The sequence below is a fragment of the Acanthisitta chloris genome, unplaced genomic scaffold, assembly GCF_000695815.1.
Source record: "Acanthisitta chloris isolate BGI_N310 unplaced genomic scaffold, ASM69581v1 scaffold23454, whole genome shotgun sequence".
NCBI lineage: Eukaryota > Metazoa > Chordata > Aves > Passeriformes > Acanthisittidae > Acanthisitta > Acanthisitta chloris.
The window spans coordinates 14728-36199 of NW_008669092.1; the positions used below are offsets into that span (position 1 = coordinate 14728).

General features: G+C 39.1%; 1 protein-coding gene across 1 annotated transcript in view; it reads right to left on the reverse strand.

Moving 5' to 3' along the window:
- Nucleotides 1–7767: 7767 nt before the first annotated feature.
- Nucleotides 7768–21472, reverse strand: part of LOC103800810 (calcium/calmodulin-dependent protein kinase type IV-like) — a gene marked incomplete at its 5' end in the record, with an annotated part of 14886 nt that continues 1181 nt past the window's right edge. Inside the window, 5 exons of the mRNA XM_009073195.1 lie at nt 7768–8446; nt 10985–11137; nt 13191–13317; nt 17661–17736; nt 20576–20650. Of these exons, the coding sequence (XP_009071443.1) occupies nt 8282–8446; nt 10985–11137; nt 13191–13317; nt 17661–17736; nt 20576–20650 (596 nt within the window). The remainder of the gene's footprint in view (nt 8447–10984; nt 11138–13190; nt 13318–17660; nt 17737–20575; nt 20651–21472) is intronic.

Below are 21472 nucleotides of genomic sequence, written 5' to 3' on the forward strand. Positions count from 1 at the left end.
GAGGTATAGCTCCTTGGTACTAACAAAATTCCCCTAGTGTGACAGCCTCCATGACTCCTCCACTCCTCCCACTCCTTTGCAAGCTGGACCAGCCACCATTGCTGTTTTCCAAGACCATCCTATTAGTGGTGGACTTGGCAGTGCTGGGTTAACAGTTGGACTCAATGATCTTAAAGGTCTTTTCCAACCTAAGTGATTCTATGGTTCTATGACTAGGGTTCACCCTCCACCCCTCCATCTTTCCTTCTCCCTGAGCACCTAATCATTTCAGAGGTAATTTTCTCACGAGCATAGGCCTCTCAACACTGTGTAATTCTGGAAAAAAACCAAACAAGCCAAAACAAAGAAACCCCAACCAAACCCCAAACCAGTGTCCCTTGTGGAATAGTAAATAAAATTTCTGCTATTTAATCAGAAGCATTAGCATGACATTCCATAAAGATGTGGTGTGAACAAGGAAGTGGTTCCTGTTGTGCATAATGTCACAAAGACATATTTTGGGTTAGCTCTCAGCAGCTAGTAGTTTATATGTTCTTGTGTCTAATTACTTTAAGTAAATTAGTTTGTAATTACTGTTTCCCTGAAGCAAAACTGGTAAAGATCTGAGCAGAGCAAACAAGACACCTACCACTACACTGAGGGCAGTAAGCTGGTGGTGGCGTCAGGCTTGGATGGTTTGCAGGATCCCATGGATCACTCTTATTCCTAAGGAAAATACTTCTCAGGGAGGACACTGCTTCAGCAGGGTTCAAGAAAGCCTTCAAAGATAGTTTTCCAAATATACATACAGTCTATTTGCTTAGTTTGATGAAATATTTCTTGATAAACTCCAGTTCTCCATAAAAGACTACTTCAGGACCCATAGCAAGCTGATGAAGAGACTGTTATTAATAATACAAACTACACACCTTCGATGTCTTACAAATGAAAAGTGGGGTCAATGGTGAGGGTTTTCCATCTGGAGGAGTCTGCCACTGGATAAATTTGCACTACTTTCATAAACATGACTGGTGGGGATGTCTGGAAAATAACAGAAATCAAGGAACCTGAGACCTTGGAAGAAGCACTTATAGACACTTTTCACTTTATTCCTTATTGACAGAAAGCTAAGAAGGAGCTTTCTTTCATGTGTTCTGTAGCAAAGTCCTCTGTTGTGGGCATTTATTTTTTGGTGTTACTTAGGGATTTGTGACAGTGGTTGTGCTCACTATATAAAGTTAGCATTTGTAAGTAACATCATCATGCTTTGGGATCTGTGGGACGATATGATGACAAAGACCCCTATGCACCATTCTTTGGATGAATAAATGTGACTCAGCGGCTACTAGAGCATATTGCATCTGGGACAGATCATATGCCATTTACAGCTGTAAATGATACCCAATGGCTTGGCTTACACTCAGCTTTTGAGTTGCCAGAATAACTGCTTCAGGACATTTGACACAGTAATTTCAATTAGAAGAGCCATTCCAGATCCACTCAGCATGGAGATAAGAATTATAGTCTTTTTTTCTCTTTGATAGCTTTCTCTGTGTGTACAAATGCAGACTGGCTCCACAGAGTTTTGTATTACAAAGCAGATCTACAATTTGAGGCAACAAATGGGACCAAGTGTTCCAAACTCACTACGCAGTTTGTTCTACCAACTCAGAAAGTGGCAATGCTGCATAAAATATGATACTAAGTATATCAACTGGTATTAAGTAAATGATATTAAGATCCCTGGTTATAGTTCACGTATTTTTCAGAGTTCCTAGGCCTGATGTATTTCTTTGGATTGACCTAAACAACAACATCTCCACAGAAGGAAGAAGGTGCTGTTAACAAAGGAGCTTCCTGGTGCTGAGAAGCAGAACCTGGCATAGTGCTGTTCCTGTGCCACTTTGTTCTGAACACCTTGAGGGTTAGCAGCGCCTACAGCAGCCCAGTTGCCTTCATTTTCTATTGGGAAACTAACCCAGGAAGCTGACTTATTTTCTGTTTCTGTCTGGCATTTGTTGCACATCACTGGGCTATTTCTGTCAGTGAGGTATAGGCTCTTGAGAAAGGAAACTGAAGGTGCCAGAAAACAGCATGAACCTAGGAAACAGGGAGTGAAGTAGAAACACTTCTCCCTGGGTACTAACTGGCAATGACAAATCACAACAGGGATGGCTCACAGAGAAATGTGTGTATACTTGACCAATAAAACCCAGACTCCTTTGCAAGCACTAGAGCAGGAGTGAAATTATGTCTTGGAACCAGGAGCAATAGCAGATTTGCCAGGGCAGAGAAGCTGAAACTTCCCAAGCATCAGATGTCTCTTTACACACTGACTGGCAGCTGACAGCTCCACCTGGGTGCTCCATGGGTTCCAGGGAAAAAAATATGAAGTATAGAGGGGAAAAACAACAACAAGCCATTTGGCCAGGAAGGCGTATTAACACTTGTTCTTGAAGGCAGAGTTTCAATGGGAAAAAAAGAAAAGATCTCTTTATTTTAAGCTCCTATATTTATCTACTCTCATATAACACTCTGGAATGCTGCAATTTTTCGGGCGAACAGAAAGCTATGGGAGGAGTCCTGTGCTACTTAATAAGGGCAACACATGCTGTTTAATATACCTTGGCCACTAAACATCTTCCTGATGCACAAATTGAGGGTCAGATTTTCAGTTCTCGGTCATGCATATTGCAAATGGAACATTACTGGCAGGGTCCTCTGGTGCAGTTTAGGGCAGCTCTAACTTGTCACAAAATGCTGTGCTTGTGTTGTCACCCTACTTCAACCCATGTACTAAGCATACAAAAGAACAGGGGCACTGAATCATTCTTTTTTTCCAAGCTGTGCCTTGGAAGGATCTAGAGCTGGGGAAACTCGGTACTACTGTATTTATTATCTTTCATACCTTGACATCTATTACACTTAATTTCATTCAGCAATGATCCATGTAAACAAGACTGTTAACCATTATACCTTCAGTTCCAGCCAAGTAATGCTCACAAAGGACAAAGCACAGCTTAAAAGGTTACTGCAACTATTAATACAGGCATGGCTCTCTGAAACTGTTCAGCAGTCTCTGCCTCTTTCTTGATAAATTTATATATATTTTTGTGCGCATGTACATGTTCTTATTTTAATCTATAATATTACTGCTAAGTTCAGAATTGGGTGATTTTGACTATTCCTTTGTATTCCTGCTTCTGTACTATGCCTGTTCCCAGAATACTTGAATGCCTTCCAATAATGGCTAAGTTCATGACTGCATTCATGTTCTGTGTTGCACTCTGGAGGGTAGAAGAGGATGTAATGCAAGTCTTTTTTTGTTTGTGTTTGCTCGATTTTAGTTATATGCATATGCATCGTTCTATCCTTATATTAAGTTAGAGGATTCAGACTCCAAGGGATGCTCTTCACTGAACTTCCAGCAATCTTTACTGAATTACTCTGGCCAGAAGTTTTACTTCCCTGATATAAAGCAAAATTTTGCTTATGTGGATAATCTAGAGTCTCGCCAGTAAAAGTTTATGCATGTTCTGGAATTAAGATCATAGAATCACAGAATCACAGGATGGGTAAGGTTGGAAGGGTCCTGGTGGGATCATCTGGTCCAAACTCTCTGCTCAAGCCAGATTTCCTAGAACACATTGCACAGGCATCCAGATGGTTATTGAATACCTCCAGTGAGGGAGTATCCACAGCCTCTCTGGTCAGTCTGTTTCAGTGCATGGTTACCTGCACAGCAAAAATGTTTTTCCTCATATTCAGGTGGAACTTCATATACATCGGTTCTTCCCTGTTGCCTCTTGTCCTACTGCTCAGCACCACCAAGATGAGTCTCACTTCATCTTCTTGACACCCTCCCTTCAGATACTTGTATACATTAATGAGGTGCTTCTCAGCTGTCTGTTCACAGAGTTGAATAGGCCCAACTCCCTCAGCCTTTTTTTATAAAAGAAGTGCTCCTGGTCCCTTGTATTCTTTGTAGCCTTCTGCTGACCCCACTCTAAGAGTTCCATGTCTAGACTAGGTAATTATTTTATTCTCAATTTTCTCCTTTTCATTCCTTATTCTTTTCTTCCTATTTTGAAATGCAGCTGATGTTTTTTGTTCAATGAAACATGGTTTTGTGCCAGGGCTTATCAGGGTAGTTAAATTTCTTTATACAAAGGCAGAGTGAACTCTCGCTATTATGGTTTTATGCTCTAACTGAAATTACTCTGAAAGATACAAAGGACATTCTTTGAACTATTATTGTTTTATAAAGTAACTTTAAGGATGTTCTGCCTTGTGTCTTTATTTACCTTTGGTATTTCTAGGACTTGCATGTAGCCCTGCCATTGTGCTCTAGGTTTAACTGTGCATCTTGCTTATTCGGCCTCACTCCTGCATTCCTCTCATATAAGAAGATATTTTTTTGTTACATGAATGCCATGCCTACATAAGCTATGCAGTTGTAACCTCAGCAGCAGCAAGGTAGACTCAGCCACACAAAACTGAGTTCTTCACCATGAGAAACAGGCAGCCTCTGCACAAACCTGGGCTCAAGGTACTGCGCTGAAACTTGTGTCTGTCATTCTAAGAAGGCAATGTGCAGGACACTGCAAGGATCTGCTGGGAGTCCTCCACCGTATACTTTCATAAGCTGCTTTTAAAACCCTGGAGAGCAGAACTGCAGGGCTCCACATATCAGCTTGCCCCAGTATGTGTGCAGGAGCTGAGGCACACTGTTATCTGGAAATGGGTGTTTATTTTCCAGAGTCTTCTGCATTTGCTAGTTAGCAGATACTGCTGTCCTTCCACTAAGTTGGTCACTAACAACTCCCAACATCATCTGCCCTTTCCCTGCTGCTGGACTGCAGAAAATGTGGTGTTGTCTTCACTTCCCCATGTCCGCCAGCTGCTTTGGTGCTGCACTTGCAGTGTGAGTTGTAGAAGAAGGTGCTTTATTTGGCAAGTGTTGAGGCCCAGCTGTCATTGAGCCATAGCTTCCTCCATCCTGGGACTCGCTACTGGTCTGAGCCCCTTTAAAAAGCTTTGTTGCCACTTTTATCCTCCTGTAGCACCAAAAAGATTTCCAGAGCACTTTCACCAAACCAAAAGGAATGCTGGGCAGTTTTTCTCACTCCATGTGCTCAACAGCCTGCTCATTTGTGGGAACAGAACCCTTAGTACCCTTATTCTAAAACACATATTTCAGAATGTATCACAAAATTTTGCTTCAATGTAGTTTTGCACTCAAAAGTTTGATTCGTTTGTCTGCCTCTTTACAGCACACTTACACAATGGAAATTGCAGAGTTCAGCGAACAAACCAGCACCAGGCTCCTGTAATACAGTCTACCATGTCATCCACAAAATTGCAAGAAAAAGTGTTTGAAATTGCATGAAACCTGTTTTGGAATGATTTTTTCTGAACTTTTGAAAAAACCTTTTGTGATGCAAAGGCAGGACTTTGTTAGCCATTTGACAGCCATCATATCCCCAGCCTAGGTCTCAAATATTAGACTTTAATTGGCTTTTTCTACAATCTGCTTTTAAAGGAAAAGTTTTGTGAAGTTCAAATATTTCAAAAAGATGGCAAGGTTTTCCCTTTTGTACTTGAAAGACTTTGCTAATGTGTTAAATATTTTAGAAATGTGAAACTTAAGGTTTCATCAGAAAAGAGTATCAGTAACTTTCTATCTAGTTTATAGCCACAGATGGAGAACCAGTCCATGTCCAGTAGTTTCCAGGGGCATTCATATTTTTCAGCCACAGTAGGACTCTGCTGTTCCACTCCCCAGTCTGAATTACAGCAGATGCTGCTAGGATGTGATTTTTCAGACAAAAACAATGCATGTAACACTCCTTTCTTACACTGCATACATACACCCTAGTGCTGCTCTTCCTTCTGTTTAGCACTGTCATACATCAGTCAGGCATGCTGCTTTACTGAATCATATACTGGTAATCCATTCAGCACAGCCATCCTGATTGTTTCATGTTGAGCATAATAAAACAAAACCAAGCAAAATTAACTGAAGCCCCAGAGCCTTTATGCACAAAACTGAGCTGCCTCTGAGACCATGCTGTCAAAAAGAGGTCTCCTGTTGCATGGCATCGGTTCACAGTTATGATATGCTAAGGTATAATTTAGCAAAAAATAACTTTAAGAATCAGCTGGGACTACTTTTCAGCTCAGCAAACCACGCCCCAGATAAAGATGTTTCTGCTCAAGCTCTCATAGATGCACAATGACTGCACACCCAGCTCCAGTTCTGCATATTAGAATCAACTATCCCAAATGAAGGAGGAAATGTGACAGAAATACAGCTTTTCCCATCAATTCTCCCTACCAAACAAACTCAGATGGCTTCACCACAGTATAAGGGGGAGGGGTAAAGTGGCTGAGAAATGCATTTGCCCTGCATCCACCTCACAGGAGACAAGACAGACAGTAAAAAGTGAGACAGGTAGATGTACCTATCATCATCGCCAAAGTGATTAGTCTTACTGTACCTGTTTTCAAGGGGAAAATCTGCGAAGATGTCTTATTGGCCTGTACACAGCTGCCACAACCCCACCAACTATTTCAGCAGATCTTAAAGTGTGTCACTTGAAAAAACGATGGATGCATGTACTCTAAAACTGTGCTTTGTGAGCACACCTTTTTGTACGAGTTCAGAGTGTTCTAAGAAATGGATATAAAAATCTCAAGTATAATACATTCATTAGCATGCATTCTCATCTAGCAAAGAGAGTATCTTTAATTTTCCTTTATATATTAATATAGGGCACATTTTATGTATCAAACCTACTGTATGAATAACATTGCATTACCCTTTGATTTAGCCAGGAAATGTAGCTACTGAATGTTTTATTAAAGACTTGTTTTTTTCAGTAGCTAATATATTTTTTCAAGGCAAGTTGTGCAAGGCCTAACAATAACATAAAAACAATTCAATCAAAAGAGGAATGTTTACTGTATTAGGATGTTAGGTAACTATTAGTATTAAATAGCTTAACAAACACAAATACATGGCTGTACATCAGGTCCTTTTTGCCATTTCTGTAATATATCATTGCAAGAGTCATGTGCTATCAAAGTGAAAACAAACAAGTATAAATGGTCATACTTCCTGATGCATGCCAGTTTTTCAGTTCCTATCACTTACATTCAACAAAATCATCAAAATAGCTGAAGATCTGCCCCTACTTTTGCAAGCTGATCGATGAACACAGCTGTTAACTTAAGACACAGGAGCTCTGAGTGGATGCTAGGTCTGTGCTGGTGGGTCACTGTACAGGAGGGGTCCGTTGTTAGGAAAATACGGTCCAACCACACTGACAAGTGGAAACTGGTTACTCATGAGGTTAAACTACCCAGGAACCAACTAGATTATACTACTTGCTCCCAAACCTTGTATAAGAGTGTTTCCCCAATGCAAAATTAGTAAGATGTGGAATAGCTTCCTTCAAGCATTTGCAACTTATTTAATTGCAGATTATTCCCTTAGGCCCTATGAAAAGTCTTCTTAGCTGCACAGTTTAGAAATGAATGAATAAACATAATGATATGTCAAAAATTTGCATGTACTCTAATACTCGTTTAGTCTATCATTTTGTTTTGCTAACACTTTACTAGAGAATGAAATTGCAGAAATCTGAGTAATTTTGGTTGTTATTAAAATACTGTATATAAACAGTAAAAGTCAGAATAAGGCATTCTCAATGCAAGCTTGAGCAATGTACATTTTCATGCCCAGTGGAACTAACATTTCAATTTCTTCCCAGAAGTAGTGGAATGTTTTTTGCATGTAAATCCCCAAATACTTTTTGAATTTTACAGATAAAAAGCATTATTTCATACATCAATTTTAAAAGCATCAGTTTGGTATTTCCTTCCATTTTGTATGCTGAAGGACTGTGAATCTGAAAGGAAACAGTTCCAAGAAACTTAAAACACAGATAATACACCTACTTCCATATAACCAAATGAAATAGCATTTTGTTTCAAATGCCATCTAGAAACACTAGATAGATGTATATGAAGTATACACATTATGGTAGGTAGTTATTCATCCCCATGTTTTCACCTGCCGGTATTACTGCAAATTACACTGTTTCCATGACATGCCTTATGGAACAGTTAACTATTTTCTTAAGCAGTCACATGCATTGAAGGTAGGATCACCAGCCAGAGCATTTGGCACCCCAAAGCAGAACCAGAGAGGCCAAGCTTACGAATCTCTCTTGCTGAATGAGACGTTAGCTGGTGTATGAAATGACAGATCTCTGTTGAAACAATGAAGCACATTGACCTAAGACATTTCTTCTGGAGCTGCTTCTGCTTCCTGAGTGGGTTTCTCTTCAAGTTTGCCATCGAGGACGGGAGATGGGTTATGGCTGGGCTTGTTGCTGTCGTGCGTGCTGTGACTGCTGGCACTGCCAAGGCGTGTTGATGCCACCACAGCTTTCACTGCAGCCTGAGAGAGAGAGGATCAAGCAAACATTCCTTAAAGGCCATGGTCTGTCAACACTGCAGACTTAGCACCTTCCCACTAGGGAATATAATCATGTTTATCCTTAATGGTAAAGCAACATTTGGATACCTGCCTGGGCCTGGACAGATTTACATGGTCACCTGAAATATCGTATTGAAGTTTAAAATTGCTGCTTTCACAATATTCCAAGTTGGAAAACATAAAGAGCTGCACATTCTGCATTTTTCTTCAGAAACTACTTCAGGTCTCCCATGTTGAAGTTACAGGCAAAAAGAAAGTCATCTTCTGTCATAATAATATCAGTTTTATCACTGATTATTACATGAACATTTCACAAAGGAAAACAATATTTATCACTATGGCACTATTGCATATGCCAAACATGACAGTGCAGACCATACAGGCAACTTCCTAAGTATACGTATAAAAATACACCTTGGAGATAGGCTCTCATACCACATAAAATATCACAAAATGAAGACACACATGAAGACAGTTATATTAGCCCTTGCCTTGAAGAGTTTTACTGCCTGAAAAAGAAACAGAGGTGAGGAAAAGTAGTACTAATCTCTGTGGATGACAACTCAAGCTATTTCTGAGTTCGCAAGCTTTTTGCTTAGATGTTAGAGAAGTGGGTCTGCAGGAAGAGATGAGGAGCATAGCAAGTTTTGTGGATAATTTAGAGAGGTAATTATGCCAAAATAAAATTAAAAAAGAATAAAAAAAAGCAAGCAATCAATCAAACAAAAACCCACATAGAAATAAAAAGAAAAGAAGATGCTAATGAAAAACAGGCTACATAAACATTGTAAATAAAAAAGAATCAGCTAAGACAGAACATGAAGAAAAAGTACAAGGCAAAAGCCAATAAAAGTGTCAAGAATTTTGAACATGAGTCTAGACCCCTTAAATGAAAAATTACAGACATCCATATTAGTGGTGAGAGAACTTTGAACAACTGATTACAAACAGAACAGGCTACTCAATGAGACTGAAACGTCTAAACATAATTTTAATATAATTTACTCTCAGTAGCTGTGTAGATGTTTATGAAACAAATTCAACACAGTCTATGAAACAAAGCACAACTGAGACCTTTAGAGTCATTATATAAAAATATGTCTTTACATTAAGCAAGGCTGCTGCTGGACTTGTATAATAAGAAAGAGAGGATAATTTCATATTATTTTTGCTATAACAAAACAACAGCTAAAGCATATATTCACAACTTGGGTTTCTGCTATGTTCTTTTTTTTTTGGCCAGGAATTAATGTCTATAAATTTCTGCTTTATTTTACACACATATATGTCTAAAACTATTACCTTCACAATAACTACTGACTTCAATTAATTCTCTTGATAATTGGAGATTTGGTCACTTAATCTTTAATAGAAAAGCAATGAAGAAATAAACTTATAAAAAGCAATACCTTGTAATCACAGAAGAATAAATTGGTTGACCATAGGGATCTAAATAAATTGAGCCTCAAAAAAATGTAGTTGGTGCAAAAATATAGACAAAATCTAAACATCACTGTGAATTATAGCTACAGTCTCTGAGACCTCTGTAAATAACAAAATGTATTTATTTCCCCTTTAGAGTTTGTCTGTCATGGCTCTCTACTAATATTGAAAAAATATTAGCAAAACCAAAGTTAAAGGTAATTTTTTGTGAATTGGATTTTGCATGTGGTTTGTAAACCAAGAGTTGAGATGCTTTTAACTTTTATTCTTCATGGCTCCAAGGCCAGCCTCATTGTAGCTGTTGGTAATAATTTCTGTGCAGAAGTATCCCTGGAATTGTCTCCTGAATAAATCTAAAGACACAAATCTTTAACAACTGAAAAAGGGATTTGGGGAAAAAAAGTTTCCTGATGTTATGTCAGCTAAATGTCCAGCTGCCTGAGGTTTGCACCTAAAAATGTTTCCCTGCTTCTTCCCATTGTAGATATATAGACTAGATGCTAAAGGAGCATACTGGGAATTCAGAACTTGTTATTTTCAGCACAGATCCCACCTGCACTCCTGCACTGTGGGGCTTAGTGTTCAGATAAAGAATGCTACTGCACATTTGCTGCCAGAGGTACTTGTAAACAGATGTTTTTGGCCTGTCAATCTCAACTCAGATTTATGGATGCTCATTAAAATATTACTCAGAATTTTGTTCTTTCTGGTCAGTACTCTTAGGACATGCAAGCAGTACAGTACAGGGAGATGGACAGAAGCAAGGATGGAAAAAGGAAAGAAATGAAGGAAGGTAATGAATTTGTGAAAGCTGTGTGCATTCTCAGCAGTTCTATCAGTGTAGATAGGGTTTTCAATCAACCTCACACATTATTATTTGATTGGCTTTTGTCGTTGACTAAATCAGCTTCAAATTCTTCAATCTTCATCAGACACGTCAAAGAAAAAGCTTCCGTAGCACTATCAAATGTTGTCCTGAAAAAAATGTTTCTACGTGGTTACTAATCTAATTGCATGCTTTCGTAGCCAAACCAGAGATTATGTGCAGGGACTTGCCTTAAGTTTACGCCGGGCATTGAATTCTTGAAGTTTCTTTTGCGCGTTGTCCATATGTGCGAAGTTTGCTGCCTTTCCTGTGACCCACGGGTGCTGCAGAGCCTGTAGAGTGGTGAGGCGTTTCTTGGGGTCTAAAACAATCAACTTTTTAACCTGCACCACAAGGAAGAAATACAGAAGGCTGTCAACCTTATTCTTCATTTACATTTACCTAGCTTTGCATTTCAGGGCTCTGGTCTTGGATTGGGAAGCATCTTAGGTGAAACAGATTCAAAGAAACCAAGAAGAATTGGTATTTGTGTCTTTGCAAATATTTTGTTTCTGGCCTTTCTTGGTCCTCCATAAATAACATCTGAATAAGACAGCCATTAAGGGGAAAGAGAGAAGAAAAAGAAGCAACCGGTTACTAATATATTAAGAGTATATACTAATGCAGCTGACCTGCATCCACTATAGGCTGTTGCATGTCTGAATTGTCACATAAAATCAAGAAGATTCTCAAAGTAAACCCAACCAGGCAGTGCTCTGAGCAGTATCCCTATGTTTAGATTTGGACAAGTTTTAAACTCGTTTGGAAAGTTTAAATTTCAGTGTATGCAGCTCATACAGACCTGTACCCTGCAGCCACTGTCAGTTACATCACAAATGAAGTATTTCTTTCACTGTAAAACCTCATGTACACATGAATTAAAAAGTACTGTACAAATGTTTCTCTCTTAGCCCACTCTGAAACAAATGTGATTTACACTATTCTTTGGGTAACCAAGGCCAGTGAAGGTGCACCTCTACAAATATGACAGTAGGACATTTTTGGGAACAAGGCACTGCACTGGGAGTGGAGGTGGTACAAACTGCTGGATACAAAGTGTGTCCAGTTGAGCTACATTTCACAGGTTTTGCTGTATATCTGGACAAGCAGTGTTTTAAAAAACCAGGAAAGATGAGGATGGAGTAACAAAGTACACAGATGGTACTCAGCAGAGCCACACTTACCCAACTCTCCTGACTGCACACCCTCTTTGAGCAGAGTGCAAGTGATGGCACAGGGCTCCACTGTTGTTATGTGCTCAAGTGTGAGGGAAGACTTGCTTTAGAGTTCTCTGAAATTAAAAAAAAAAGCTATTAAAATGGTGGCCTGGGTGGGTGCAGGAGAATAGACATCGTGATGAATACCTGTTGTGTCTCCACAAAGAGGTCAATTTAAGCAAATCACTTCAACTTCACACCCCAGAACTACCCACAGCACAAATGCTGAGAGTCATGGTCTTCATCCTTTTCTACAACTTGCTGTACAGTGTCCCAACCTGAAACTTTGAGCTTTACTGTACAAAAACAGTATGGACCAGTTTGGACCCAAGCTCTCTGTACACAATAAAGGAGCAGCTTTACTGCAGGCTGCTGTTTATCTGGCAATAAATGATATTTTTTTGACCTTAGAAAAATTTCACATTTGATACAGCAACAAAAAAGTACTTTGAACTTCTACAGTCCTTCCATTTGAGACATCCTGAAGTACTTCACAAACACCAATTACAAAGTATTTTATGGCACAGTCTGTATAAGTAATGTGGAACAGAGCATTTGCATTTGCAGTGCTAATGAAATAACTGGATTGTGCAAGTTATTATTGACTAAAAATCAGACTCGAGCATACCTATCCCTGAAGATCAGTGTCTTCTGGATCCAAAATACTTCATCCATTAATAAAAGAATGCAGTGCAGATAGCATGCCAGCTCTTGCATTTTGCTAATGGACCATATTTAAAAGTAATCAGTCTTTCCTCATCTACTTATAAAAAGTTTTACTCCTTTTTATGTTCTTCCCTCAAAGTTCAGTCTTGAAAATGCACAAAATAAAGGACTTTGTTTTTCATTCCCCTGAAGACAGCTGCCCAGAAAAAAGGAATGATGAAACACCTCAGATCTAGAACAAAAGGCAGGCATACATGAACACCATGACAGCTCCAAACAGTCTGTGGCTTAGTTCACAGAAGGACCTGAACATCCATAGTTTTGAGTACAAAATTACACCACTGGTCTAACAGGGGGTATTTATCAGCACCAAAAATACAGGACAAAAAGACAAGAAGAAAAGCAAGGGACCACATGAACAATCAGTTAACCAATTATTCTGCCCCCACCCAAAAATGGACTTTCTCAGTGGAAGCCATACTAGCTACTCTAGTCTCATTTTTTCTTTACTTACTAAATCCTTGGCATTCAGAGACACATCATCCCACCAGGGAGACACAAAGTCATATTCACAGTTCAGGATTCTCTTAAACATGTACTGATCTCCCCTTTCATCATAAAATGGTTCAAAGCCACAAAGCCTGAAAGGATAAAAGAGAAACATATTTATCAAAGATTAATTGGTCTTGGATTGTTAGAAACAGTTCATGGTATTATTTTCCCTACTTTGTATCCTGTAAACAAGTTTGGAAAACCAGACCTGGATGTCCTCATGAATTCCTAATTCTACAAAGCAGACAAAAATGTGGTCATAAGTACTGGGAAAGACTGGTCAAATTGTAAACTTTCCATTTTCATATGTCTTTAATTTGAACTATTAATACAGGGACTTGCTGCTAGAGTAGCCATGCAGCAACTGGTATCTGTTCACTTTCTACATGCCTATAAATATCTTCTAGCAGCTCTTTGCTCTGCTGGTCTCAGACTAAAGTCCCTTGAACTATTTAGTTATTCTTCAGTCTGAAACCTTTGCTCATTCCTGCCCCTTTCTGTGAGTCTTCTCCAGCTGTGTGCCTTTTCGAAGTGGGTGCAAACACGATTCAGCGTGGGCACACCACTGAGTTACAAATTAGTTTAATAATGTTTTCGATTTTAATCTTAATTTCTTTCTAACAATTTCTGACCTTATATCTGTTTTTTTTTGATTATTTACAAGCACAGATTTAACGTGATTATAGAGCAATTATCAGAATCCCTGTAACTCTTGCCTGAAGGATAGGAACTAGCTGAGGAACCACATTTTACCAGTGAATTTAGAAGTTTTTATATGTCCAGTTAGGACTGATTTTTGATTATGTTCATCCCTGTTATGTTCTTTCATCATATCATACTCAAAATGTAAAAACCTCTGGTGGGTTTTAGTGATCTGCCTTCATCTTTACTTACATAACAAAGAAATTTTGTGATCTCACTAATGACTGCATTTATGAATATATTGAATAATACAGATCCCAGTACAAATACACACTGCTGGCCTTGGGGAAATCAAACTCATAGAAGTGATTTCCATTTATATAATGCCCTTTTTTATTGCTTCATTGCACTTTCATCATGCCTGCACACATAATCAGATGTTTTAAAGTGAATTTCCTATTCAACCAGTAAGTGTTCTGAGCTAAACAGAAAGTCTATCTGCTACTCTACCTCCAAAAAATACAACAAGCAGTGAGATGATGACAGGAAAATAACAGCAGATTGTAAATATCAAGACAGCAACAAATCTGGAAAATGCAACCCTATATTTTAACTAGTTTTTATATTTTTAAACCCAATCAATGTGCTTACTCTACTGAAAAAGGAGACTGATGTTCAAAGAAGAAATGTGGTTTTGAGAGTGGTGCCTAGCTGTGGGTGGAGTAACTGCATCACTTCCCACTGCTAAAGAGGAGAAAGACTCCATTGTAAGCACATTCTGGTTGCGTTATTAGTTTCCAAGTCTGGCAGAGATGGATTAAAGCACAAGAATCCAGCCTCCAAACACTGTGTGCTTCAGTAGGTGGGAGCTGGCCAGTCCCTCTGCTGCTCCCTTCTCCCGTTTGCCTGCTTCTCCCACCACCATTTCTGGGCTTGCATCAGATCAGTTCCTATTCCCGTGGAACAATTTTGCTGAGCAGGATTGTTGGGCCACTCACTGGTTCAGCCCAAACTAGCTTCTGGATACCAGGTAACTGATGACATACACTGAGACCATGCTTAAGGCTTGTTGTGACTGTGTTGAAGGATTCCCAAGTGACTCTCTATTTTTACAGCAACTCACTACTATCACCTATTGTTGTCTTATTAACAATTTCTATAGAAAAGCATCTACTTAAAATAAAAACCCATTTCAACAGACAGAATTTTTTGGTACATGCCAGATTAGTTGGATAAAACAAGAGGTGTGATTTCAAAGTGGATTAATTAAAGCAGGGTAAGATCCAGTGCAGCTGCTCTTGATTTCATTTTGTTATGAAATAGCATTATATTATGCTGAATTCATTTTAAATCAATTACCTACCAAATAAAGAAAAAAATCAATGTAAACAGCTTCAAAAACAATTAGAAATGACCAGACAGTGTTTTGTTCCTTTTTAAAGTAAGTTACTCAAAACCCACCTTTAATTAAATCCACGCAATTTTGACTACAGGCAAAGCTTATGTTTGCTGACCACTATCTGCATCTCAAACATGCAGAAGGATTTCTAACCTGCTGTACAAAAGTACTGTTCCTCTTTTCTTTTAAAAATATACATGTGTCTTCTCTGGAATTATGACAGTTATCATCAATAGGTCTTAATATAATTTCCCTCAGGAAAAGCAGTCCTGCCAAAATATGTGTCAACGTTTTTCTTAATCAAGTACTAACTCCACTTTGATTAATGAGAAGATAGTTTTATGCACATCTTCCATAACATGGTTGTAAACTCTTACATCCACTCCATTTTAGGGGCATATACAGCAGTGTATTTTTTTTGACTGTACACAAGTGCATTCCCCCTACTGAACTATAAGACTGAGACATGTAACATTGTCCTTCGGGCTGGAGGATTAATGAGTTAGTTATTTCACATGTACCTTTCCAGTCTCAGTTTCTAATACATCAGACATATTAATCCACAAAGCCTTACACACAATAGAAGAGTTTTAAATGTGGAATACTGTTAACACTAAATGGAAGAAATAGCCAAGTGGATTTTTGCTGGCTTGTTCCTATAGATCAAATTGGATTTTGAGGTGGGAGTAGGACAGGATCAGAAAGAGGAAGAAGGAACTCAGACACTTGTACATCAGTATAGAGGTTTAATGTGGCTTGGAAACATTTTCTGAACAGCTGGAAGATTTTGAAAGGCTGCATATAGAAAACGTTGCTCCATATGTTCAAATAGGAATTTCCTGTGTGTTCTTGCTTGGAGCTTGCCTACACTTGAAAACAAGTTCTACTTAAGAAAGGCTCTCAGTTTCAAGTACAACTGTCCCTTAAACAACCAGGAAAGGCCATAGGTTACTCTAGGCGGCTTTGTAAAAGGACAACAAAAGTATTCTATTAAATCTTGGGGACAGCTTTGCTGTCAACCTTCACATCCCTCTGCCATGCATGGATAACCTAGAAATGACAAGAAATGAGCACCTGGCAGGCAATTTCTGTAATGAGATCTCCAACACAAGTTGTGGTTCTTAAATCAGACCTTGAGACAAAGATTCAGATTTTAAAAAGAGCAGATAACAAAATGGCAAATAGGAATATTGTAGCCTAATATTTACAGGCATCCAAAAGAGAGCTGTGAATTTTTTGAAGCTTATGTACAGAACAAAAGATGTTTTCTAGTATTTCCATGAGAGTATTTATATATCCTTACATGGACTTTTAGTATAAACCCTACAGAATGTAATTCTTGCTTTGCAAAAGATGAAAAGATAATAATTGTGTTATTATACACAGTTAATGCGTTCTAGCAGGGAAAAGGAAATGTCCCAGATGTATAAAATCCTCCATATCTTTAATGTACATGTGTAAAATCTCATTTTCTTCTGCAAAAAGGCATCCTGCAAGTATTGCATATAGCTACACAAGCCATCTTGGCATTTTGGTTGCCAAGGGACTAAATTAAGAGAAGTGTCAATACATCATATACAATTTTTCCTTCTTGATAATCTTCCTTTGAAAGATTCAGTCGATACAATAAAGCAATTACAATGCTTGCCAATTGAATTATGACTAGCCATACTGAGATGTAGACACAAATACCTACCTTTAGACACAATTGTCTGAAAAGTTTGGTCTATAGTTGCAACTTCAACTGTTCAAAATAGGTATGGGCAGCATTGCTCATAGCCCTCTGTCAGCAGGGTCTTTTGTTATCTTGTAAGAAATGGAACACTTCAACATTAATGATTTAACCCATTGTAGTGATTTGCAGACAGAGAGTCCAGGGCTGTTCCCTGCCTCCTGGATGAAATGCTGTGAGACAGCAGCACTGATGTTGCAGCTGAAGCTTTAGCAGTGTCTGTGGCTGACACAGATGAGGCAGCTGCATTTCAGAATATTCACAGGCACTGTGAAATGACTCCAAGTGCCTTAATTTTTCCCTGCCCCATCTCTAGCTAATAAGCTGCTTAGGATCTCTCACAGTTTGTGTGAATGAGAAAAAAACTCAATGCTCTCTGACACTTGCATGATTGTATTTTTGCTTTCAGTATCTTCACTGCTATTCATTCACATAAATAGCATGATTCTGCCCAGATGTTGCTGCTGTTCAGGAAGAAATGCTATGTTTATCAAATATATAACCTGAGCGTTTTGCCATGCTCCTCTGGGATTTGACTTCCTTAAATAAAATTAGAAAGATCATAATTAAAGTTCAGAATCTTGTCTATTCCAATGGCACAGCTCATAATGCCATAAAATCCCACAGGTGCTAAAAAATGAACCCCTGTCTGCACTTACAGGATGTACGTGATAATCCCCAGGGACCACATGTCCACTTCAGGGCCATAGGCACATCCCCGTAGTATCTCTGGTGCTGCAGGTGACAAAATACTTGTCAGTAAGATGAAAGCTGAATGAAGAAACAGTCACAAAGTCAATTAAAGTCTGTACACACATGTGTCTTTTAAAAAGTTAGCACCTGCTCCTTTAAGCCCTTAATTAAGCAAATAATTACTTTCACTGAATATACAACAACAGAAGTCATGTCAAGCAAAGCCAGAATAAAATGAAAACTGGACTCTGGTTTCAAATTGCTTTTTAGCATTGTGTAAGGAACAACAGAAAGGTACATCAGCACTGGAGCTACAATGTGACTGAGAAGGTGGTACTTTTACTTCAGTATTTTGCTTAGTGATTTTATAAATACATCAACAAGAAGAGGGCCAAGGAAGATCTCCATCTTTTATTGGACACAGATGGGAGCATTGTAACCAATGCTGGGGAAGGCTTAGTGCCTTCTTTGCCTCTGTCTTCAACAGAATAATTGGTTATTGACAGGGCAACCAGCCCCTTGAACTGGCTGACAGGGACAGAGAGCAGAATACATCCCCTGCAGTCCAGGAAGAAGTAGTTAATGACCTGCTGTGTCATTAGACACTCACAAACCTATGAGACAGGATGGAATTTACTCAAGGGTACTGAAGGAGCTGGTGGAGTAGCTCGTCAAGCCACTCTCCATCATTTACCATCAGTCCTGGCTAACTGGAGAGGTCTCAGATGACTGGAGACTAGTCAGTGTGATTCCTATCTCCTGTAAGGACTGGAAGGAGGAACCAGGGAACTGCAGGCCTGTCTGCCTGACCTTGGTGCTGGGGAAGGTCATGGAACAGATTATCTTGAGTGCAATCACATGAGGGGACCGGTATAGGACAACCAGGTAATCAGACCCAGCCAGCATGAGTTTAGGAAAAGCAGGTCCTGTTTGACTGACCTAATATTTTATGATGGGGTGATCTGCCTAAAGGATGAGCAAAAGGCTGTTGCTGTTGTTTATCTGGACTTCAGCAAAGCCTTTGATACTGTTTCCCACAGCAGTCTCCTGAAGAAACTGGCTGCTCACAGCTTGGACAGGCGCACTGTTCACTGGGTAAAAAGCTGGCTAGACAGCCAGACCCAGAGAGTGGTGGTAAACGCAATTATGTTCAGCCAGCAGCTGGTCACTAGTAGTTTTCCCCATGGCTAGGTATTAGGGCCAGTCCTGTTTTATATCTTTACCATGATCTGGAGGAGGGGATAGAGTACACCCTCAGTCAGTTTGCAGACGACATCAAGGTGGGTGGGAGTGTTGATCTGCTGGAAGTTAGGAAGACTGCAGAGGGATCTGGACTTGGTTGGATCAATGAGTCAAGACCAGCTGTATAAGGTTCAACATGACAAATCCCCTTAGGTCACAACAACCCCAGGCAGCCCCTACAGGCTAGGTGCAAAGTGTCTGGAAAGCTGTCTGGCAAATAGGCCAATGGCATCCTGGCTTCTATCAAAACTAGGGTGACCAGTGGGACCAAAAAAGTGAATGCCCTTCTGTACTTGGCACTGGTGAGGCCACACCCTGAGTGCTGGTCTTTTCCATCCTTAATGATTCTAATATTCTAATAACTTTGCACTTTATTTAGGCTGTATTTTTGATATTCTGTTTTGATTGGAAGGAAAGACAAGAAAGACCAGGCCATTTCAGGCAGTTGCTTTTGCTGCAGTGAGGAGCAGCCAGAAAGGCCTGGCAGTTTTGGGGGCCTCCAGCTCTGCAACAGTAAATCGATGATGTCATGTTTCTGTAGCACAGTGGACTTGCTGTACCTGCCTGCATCAATGCTGCAGCACATTGCTGAAATCTATTCGCCTTCCTGCATTACACTTCCACACCATTAACAGCAGGGTTTCAAATATTTCTTAATATTTCCTGAAGTTTGCTTTTGGTGAATGAATTTGTCTGACACATTGCTGTTAGTTTAGATGTTGGCTGTAATAGACTGATCATGAGTCACCGCTCTGCATTGGCTTAATTTTATGTGCTACTCTCAGAAATCACTTATTAAGTTATTAATTAAGGCAATTAATTAATTAATTATTAAGTTCACTGACAGCACAGTGTTGAAGCATGTTATGTTCTTTGTGACCATCTTGATTTCAGTCCTCTGCATCAATTTGCACATCCTAGGGACTAGAGATTTTCAAGTCTTGATGCCAAAGTATTCTGACTCCAGCATGTGTTTTTGTTGCTGCATCCTTTCTGGAGAAGCTGCTGATAGCTGGGTGGGCAGGATGTGGGAGTTCCAGCCTGGGACTATCAATTATTCATAGTTTACTTTGGCATTTCAACAGTATTCCTCCTGGGTTTCCTCCAAATCTGGAAAGCAATGCTTGAATGTGTTCTGGGCACCAGGACTTCTGCATGGTCACTTAAATCGGGTTGTAAAGCCAAGATTGCAGGTCCATGACTATAGGCACAAAGCTCCTTTCTTCTCCACACAGATATTCAGCCTCAATTCTATCCACCGTGTCATCTTAATTCTGAGGGCTCTTCTGGGGGAATAAGCATTTTCCTATTTTTATCATATCCAAAGACAGGCATATAAAGGGCAAAATACTAGGTGCAGATGTGTGGTGTTTGTAGTATAAATGTCACAAGAGATGACGACCAGAACATTAATAGCTAATATCTGAAGTATAGTTTTATGAATCTAAGTGGACTGGAATTTGGTGCTACTCTATAGCATGCTTGGAGGAGAATATCATACAAGGTAATGGACATGCAACCTAAGTTCTGTTATCAGCTGCAGCACAATGTAGCAGAGTAATCTTATGGTCTTCTCCAACATCCTCTTTCCTTTGTCTCTACAGTCATAAAAGTAAATGTAAATAATGATACAACATACCACAGTACCCTGGAGTTCCACAAACTGTCTTCATGGTCACCTGATCTTCCACAATCTTGGAAAGTCCAAAGTCAGCTGTTAAGTTGTTTAGGAATATTAATGTTCTAAATTCCTTCTAAAATAACATGGAGCTTACATTGTATATGCAATTAAATGAACACTTATGCCTTAAATTAACAGTACTTTCACTGAGATAAGTATTGATTTAAAGAATCCACCGAGACTACAATCCAGAAGCAAAAAATTGCTGTGCAGATGAGCATTCCTGGCTCTTGCTTGACAGAAATATAGCTTGCATTTTATTCTGAAGACTGCACGATGCCAATACAGTGGGATGCCTAAGGGCATACAAGCAGTGATCCAGAAATCGTTTTAGATATATATTCAGTTTCCATTCTTTGAGTAACTCGATAAAATTATTAGAACAATTTTGGGTTAAAGTGATTTCTTGGATAAGGGTCAGAATATACAGCCCTTGCAAGACAAAATCCCAGCAGTATTTTGATATAGGCTTCTCAGAGCATGAAGATGGTGCCAGGAGAAGTACTGATCATCCTTTCTGCAGTGTTTCCACACTGAATTACTACTCAGATGTCAAGGGCCTTCATGACATTACACATCATGCTTACATGTCTCATTTTTTAAAACTCGTGAAAACTGAAGTCTTCATGACTCTTAATTTTCACTGAGAATAAACTGATCTTATTGAAATTTCAGTTTGGGTGATGACAAACACCTTTGCCGTAAAAACACACAATAAAAATATTTTATATTTGTTACATAGAATATAAAAGGGAATGTTTTGACTAAATATCAGGATAGAAGTAGGTCACTTGACCTTAAATGGCTGTAGTTTGTTTATATATTATAATTTATCTAATTAGAAATATTTCTTAC